Genomic DNA, 6,496 nt, shown 5'->3' with positions numbered 1-6,496 from the left:
CAAGAAGAAACTGTAATACCATGCACTTCAGGATAAAATAATTTAATATTAAAATCAGTACTTTGATATTAATCAAACTTTTCAGAAGATACCCCTTCATAAAAATAACCAAATAATTATAAAAATATTAATAAAATAGAATTTTATATATTAAGGATGCACTATTTCATTTTCATAAGGCTCTGTCCTTGATCTTTTTTCTCTCTATTATGTTTCTGGAGACTCTCAGGTGTTAGTACAAAACCTCTAATATCACAGTTATTCTGATAACTCATAGCTCTGCCTCTACTCCAGACTTGCCTCTTTCTGTTTGAACTGAAATGTCAGCCACTCTTTCTGGCATTAGCTTATAGATATTCAGCTCCATGTGACAGTGTTCCTAATCTTTCACCAACCCAGTGCTTCTGTCTCCTTTTTCTAATCAATATGATCACCACCAGCAACTTCTTCTCCATTATTCCAGGTTGTGAGCTGAGTGTCACCTTCAGATCCTCACTGTTTAGGCTGTATGGAATCACACTGTCTCCTCTTATAGAACAGTTCTGCTTGACCATTCTTTCCTATTGAGTCACAAAGTCCTGACACTCATTATTGTGATTCAAGATGACTGCAACATTTTGCTTTATGTCTCTGACAAATCCAATATGGCTCCTTTTATAGCTATTCAAAATGTTTTGGAAAAGACCATCTCCTTAGTTCACTGCTTTGATCACATTGCCACTTTCATGCTTCCTTCCAGCTGCTTCCCCTAGTTATTCACTGCAAACAAAATATATGTCTCTATTCAAGCCCTTCCCTGGTCTGTGCCCAGTCTCCATACTGGCTCACACTCACCAAGAAGTGACTCCTTCCTTCAGTTCTCAGTGATGCTCACTTTTAGCAACCATTTGCCAAGCTTGCGTCTGACAAGCATCTTTTGTCTTTGCTACTCATTGGTGTTGGAAGGTCTTCTTCACAAGCAGCCACAAAGCTACCTTCCTTCATAGGAAATTTCCTTGTGTAGCCTCACACACCGACTGTGGTAGGTGTCAATATATCATCTCTTTACCTTGACACCTATCCACAGTCAGCGTGTGAGGCTACACAAGGAAATTTCTGGTTTCCTTGCACTGTCCAGTCTGTTGGTGTTCACATATTATTTCTTATTATATCAGGACAGTATTTTCTCTGGGGAATAGAGTGTGTGTTTTTGTTCCACATTTATATCACTCCTAACCCAAAGGAGTCTTGTTGCTGGATTGTAACATAAATAATGAACAGTAATAATCTTAAACTGAATTTCCTATGTTTATAATGCATTATTTCAGAATAGCTCCTTGTAATGTGTTTAACTTGAAATGATGTACATATGTTCTCAGCTCTGAATCTATTTAACACAGATCTTTTCTGGTAAAATCTTAACATGTAGTGAATTCCAGCTTAGTGAAATGTAACAACTTCTCCAGAACACAGGTACACATAGGAAGAACAAATAATAAGAACACTACCAAAAGGGACTTCTCTTCAGGATCAACAGATTTGGTTTAAAACCAAATTATCTGAAAACATGTTACTGAGGCAATATTCAATCAAAATGACTACTATCAGCTGTAAATATACAGGACCCTTTAACTACCAAGGGTAATAAGTCTTTTAGATTATTGCTGGGAATTCCTTCAAAGCCCAAATCATTTTTACTTTGCAAAGCTCCTTAATTTATTTTCCATGGTTGGGAGGAATCTGCTGCTAAACAAAAAACACAGTTTTACTCCCCATTATCTCTGCACATAAAGAGTCACAGAGCTCCAGGCTAGAATTAACACAAGACAGGCTATTATGACTCTAAGAGCATTTAGCAGTCCCTGTTGACTTTGCAGTTTGCAATAATAAATATCGTCCCCATAATCTCTCTCACTCTTTTTTCTAAACTTGATGCCTTGAGGAGCTCTTGAAGCTTGTGATAAAATACTAATAGTATTCACCTATTTTGTTGCTACCTTGGATTTCTGTTTCTCCTTGGGTAAAGTCATTTAAAGATATGATATTTGCAAATAAACGCCTTTAAAAGTATAACCCCTGATTTTATGAATCCCCTACAGAAATATGATTTCCTACTGTACTTGATTACTGAAGCAAAACTAAACCTCCTAGTGTAAAATAATGGCACTATTTTATAATGAAGTGTCTTCTCTTTCACTAAGGAGGAACTTTGCAATCAGATGTGAAGGTTATATACAATGCAGTCTGCAACTCAAAAGTATCTTATTATCACCAATCAAGGTAATCATTAAAAACAGATTTCTATTAGGAGGGGCTAGGTATTTAGAGGGTTTTACTAAATACTGAACTTCATGCTAAATGGTGCAAAATACCTATGCTTTATTAAGAAGACACTAAAAGTTACTGAAACTAAGGTCTAATCTCACATACATAAGTATCTGTATGCATCTGGGTATGCTATTTACATGGAAACAGAAACACTTATTTGCCTGGTCACGCACCTGGGTTTTTTTCAGAACGGTTGCACAAATGCATCCAGGATTAAAAAACTAAGACTAAGACATCGTTCAAATGTTCAGAGTTCCAGTTCACTAAGATGTCTTTAACAAACTCTAAGCTAACATTTCACACTTAAAAAACTACAGTTTAACTCATTCCTGCTTCTTTACTTAGAAGTCTGTCAAGGAATTCAGTGGATTATCAGGCAAAATACCCACATCACAAAAAACCCATCACATAAAGAATTTAGTCTCCACAGATGTCACAGAGTCCTCACAAGAATAAATTAAACAAGAACAAATTAAAAACAAATCATGCTTCCTTACCTAAATGCATATTTCCCTCCATCCTGCACATCTTGAATGCTATAAGGCACAGATGAGCACTGGACTTTTGGCGACTGTTCATTTGTAGACAGAAAAAGCAAGAAACAAATAAGTATTTGTAAGAAAGACCAACAATACACTCTCTTTCTGTTTCACACACATGCCCAATTCAACTTTAACAAAAGGATGGGAAGCAAAATATTCAGGTACGCTTCAGATTCACCACACTCCTCAATATTTTCTTAAATTAAATTAATGAAAACTATGTCTTTTAGGGACATGAAAATTGGTTTAAAATTATAAATTATTTCCAAATAGATAATCCATTGATCACTGACTTCATTCCCACCTCACATTCATTTATTCTGGCATTCTTCTTACCTGACAGAAATTCATTACTGCTATTACTTGCAGATAGTTAAGTATTTTTGTTAGAGAATCTATCTTATAGTTTTAGTTTCAGTGTTTTTAAAGATTGTTTCATACCTGTGCTAGATGCGACTCTCTCTCTCCTCCTATGAATGAGGTAGTTTTTCACTTCTTGTGAGCTTCCTGAAAAAAAAAGATGTTGCTGGAAAGTGGTCTAGTCTGTAAGATGAGAGTGTGATGCACCATGTAAACACTATTTTTATACTTAGCATACATAAATGTGTTGATTCTGAACAGATCAGAGGAAAGATACTTCAAAACCATGATACTCGAGGGAACTGTCAGTGTGTTATAGTTGCAACATTTCTACAGCACTTCTCCTTATCCTCTTCTCTAGAGCCTTCTTCCTTTCTCTGCCACCCTCTTCATTATCCTGCTGTTATCACCTCCAGTTATTCCTATTGCCCCAGCTGTTCATCCTTCTTCACAAAAATTTTCACACTCACCCTTTGCACTGATCACCTGTCCTCCCTTCTTCCTTTCCACCTCACCTTCTTTTCAGTATTTCACTTTCTATTCCCACTAAATGTATTCCCATCACCTCTCTGCTCTGGTGAACTCACTCCAGTTTCAAAGTACTGTTATCAATGAATGAAGCCAGAGGTAACGTCATGGTGTAGACACTGGCTTCAACACAGTCATACACTTAAACGCAGCCATAACTTCTAGCCTGTACAACAGCAGATTCTTTCTCAGGAAAGCAAATCAAGTGAAGCACTTAGCTGAACTGCAGCCTGCACTTCCACAGGTTCTACAGCTCTCTTCCTCTCTTTTCATTTTTGTCCCTCCTCCTAACTCAAACTGCCTGTTACAAGGTATAAAGTCACCTCTGCCTTTGAGCAGATGGAGCTCCTCCAAGATAACATTAAGCACGTGCAAGTCTTCGCAAGATTTGGTACACAGACAGCCAGTTTCTAAGGGTCCAAAGACACTTCTCTTCATAACCTATTTTACACTTTAATCACTGTGCTTTTCTTGTAACAATACATTTATACCATTCTTTGATCCTTTATCTCATTCAGGCTCCCATAATTTTCAACTCATCCACTTCATTCTTTACTACTCATGACCTCATTTAGTTTTCTTGTATCTGCAGATGAGAAATTAGAAAGGCCCAGAAAAGAACATCAGAGTACTGAATTTGGGTCATCATCCTCAAAGCGTCCCAAGACAGCCTGCCTTAGCTCGTCAGCTAAAGTTCACTTGCAACACTTCCCTCTCCCTAGAAAGGGAGAGATAAGGAGGACTAATAACTTTCATTACACCAACTGATACCTCCAGAAAGCTTGAAAAGATTTCAAGCATATAACCTTGACAACTTCTTCAAGACTTACACACCCAAAAGCTTCTATTTTTGTAATTGTGTCAGAAAAGTATTTTTTCAAGTCAGCCATTACAGCTACAGCTATTTCTTATCCAAAGTGATTTTTCATACTTTGATTTGTAGATGTTCAGTTTTTAATTAATACAGGATGTTGTACCATTCTTCTGAACCAGTTTTTGTGACCTGCTTTTACTCTGTATCCAACAAACAGAAAACACACAGCCCTCGCTTTTGTTTGCTACTGATATTTGTGTACAGAGTCACTAGGGAAAGGTTATTCCATCTGATTGATTTCTAAACTTTGCCTATAATGCAAAGGAATAAGATGTTAATTTTATATTTTGATTTACAAACTGATCTTGACCCAGAATATTGAAAATCTCAAACCAACATGAAGCCTAAGCATTATTCTTTACAAATTAAGCAGGCCAGCCTTTCCCTCAGGAAAGTGGGGAACTCAATCTAAATGATGAGCTTCCTCCTCCCCCTCATCTGTGCATTTTTAAAGCCAGAACTTCAGTTCTACCTACTAACTAGTCTCTTAACTGATTGCTGAACACATAGTAAGACATCCAGCAATAAATCTGCAAAGTGCATTTTATTTATCTCATAGTGAATCCCTGAGCTTCCCAAAAATTTGCATCATCACACGTGATCTGGATTTTAGGTTAGCACAAACAGGGAAGAATAACTAACACTAGAAGGCAACGCAGAGAACAATGAAAACCTGCTAGTTACAATAAAATTTGTATTCCCCCAAAATTAGGGAGTATTGTCACTGAATACATAATTTGTACCTACCTATGTCCACATACATCTTTAGGGAGTTATTACAGTATTCTAATAAATTGGTTTTCCATGATAGGTTATAAAAATGTGGTTGATTAGGCTACTGACACCATAAACCTGTACCTCTTCCCCAGTGCAGATTTATATCTAGCTATCAAAATACATTACTACATTACAATCATTTGTTTTTCCTTACAGATTGTGCTAAAAAAAAAAAAAAAACAAACTTTAAAGTGAGTGAAGGTGTATTTAGTTAGTATTCAAACCAATAGCTGTGCATTTTTTTGCTATAGCTCCGGTTTCTTCTAAGTTGATGAGGTATATACACAGGCAATTGTCAGTGATGAAGCCCGTACTACCCTATTAAAAATTAAGGATTGCAGTTAAGCACTGAAAAAATAAATCGAGAAAATTACTATTAATCATTCTGTGCTTGCCTATCTCGTGCAGCAGGGTAACTCTGTACCTCAGACAAAGGCTCACCTCAGAAAAATCCCTAACTATTAATTCCCTAAGCGTGGCAACGTCTAGGGACGAGGGTTAGAAGTTGGTGTGTGTGTGTTTGGGGGAAGAAATATGCATATATAAATGCCTACAAATGCCTACGAGCCCGAAAGCGCAGATCCTGCCCGCTTACGACGCCCCCACCCGGCTGAGGGCCAGGTTCCCGTGCGCTACTGCGAGAGCGGTCTAAGTAAGCCGCACCGAGCAATACCTTTTTATTTATTTATTTATTTATTTTTATTTACTTATTTATTGGGGGGGGTGCCAAATTACGCCGCCACCACCCGGGGCGCTACGAGACGCAGCTCCTCCGGGGAACTGGAAGGCAGCACCGAGAACACCCGGGCGGCGGCGGCGGGAGGCGGAGGCGGCCGGCGGCGAGCGAGGCCCGGCCCAGCCCAGCCCCGGCCCCGCCCCGCCCCGCCCCTTCGCGGCGGGGAGGCGGAGCGGGGCGGGCCTGCGCGGCGCCGCCGCTTCCTGGTCACCTGAGGAGCGGGAAGGAGCCCGCGGAGGCGGCGGCGGCTCAGGGTCCGGCTGCCGCCATGGCCTCACTCTTCAAGAAGAAGACGGTGGACGGTGAGCGGGGCCCCGGGGGGAGGCAGCGGCGGCTCCCGGCCCTTTTATGGCCCCGGCAGCGGGCGCCCGG

At 39.6% G+C, this 6,496-nt stretch overlaps 1 protein-coding gene across 1 annotated transcript in view; it reads left to right on the top strand.

Annotated features, from left to right (window-relative positions):
* The first annotated feature begins 6,288 nt into the window (after positions 1–6,288).
* The window catches only part of CHMP2B (charged multivesicular body protein 2B), an 11,005-nt gene continuing 10,797 nt past the window's right edge, over positions 6,289–6,496 (top strand). Inside the window, exon 1 of the mRNA XM_026083426.1 lies at positions 6,289–6,426. Within this exon, the coding sequence (XP_025939211.1) occupies positions 6,393–6,426 (34 nt within the window). The 5' untranslated portion in view covers positions 6,289–6,392. The remainder of the gene's footprint in view (positions 6,427–6,496) is intronic.

This window comes from Apteryx rowi, unplaced genomic scaffold (assembly GCF_003343035.1).
Source record: "Apteryx rowi isolate R43461 unplaced genomic scaffold, aptRow1 scaffold_60, whole genome shotgun sequence".
Classification (NCBI taxonomy): Eukaryota; Metazoa; Chordata; class Aves; order Apterygiformes; family Apterygidae; genus Apteryx; species Apteryx rowi.
Note: the sequence above shows the minus strand (reverse complement) of the source record. Positions and strands in the feature narration are given on the sequence as shown.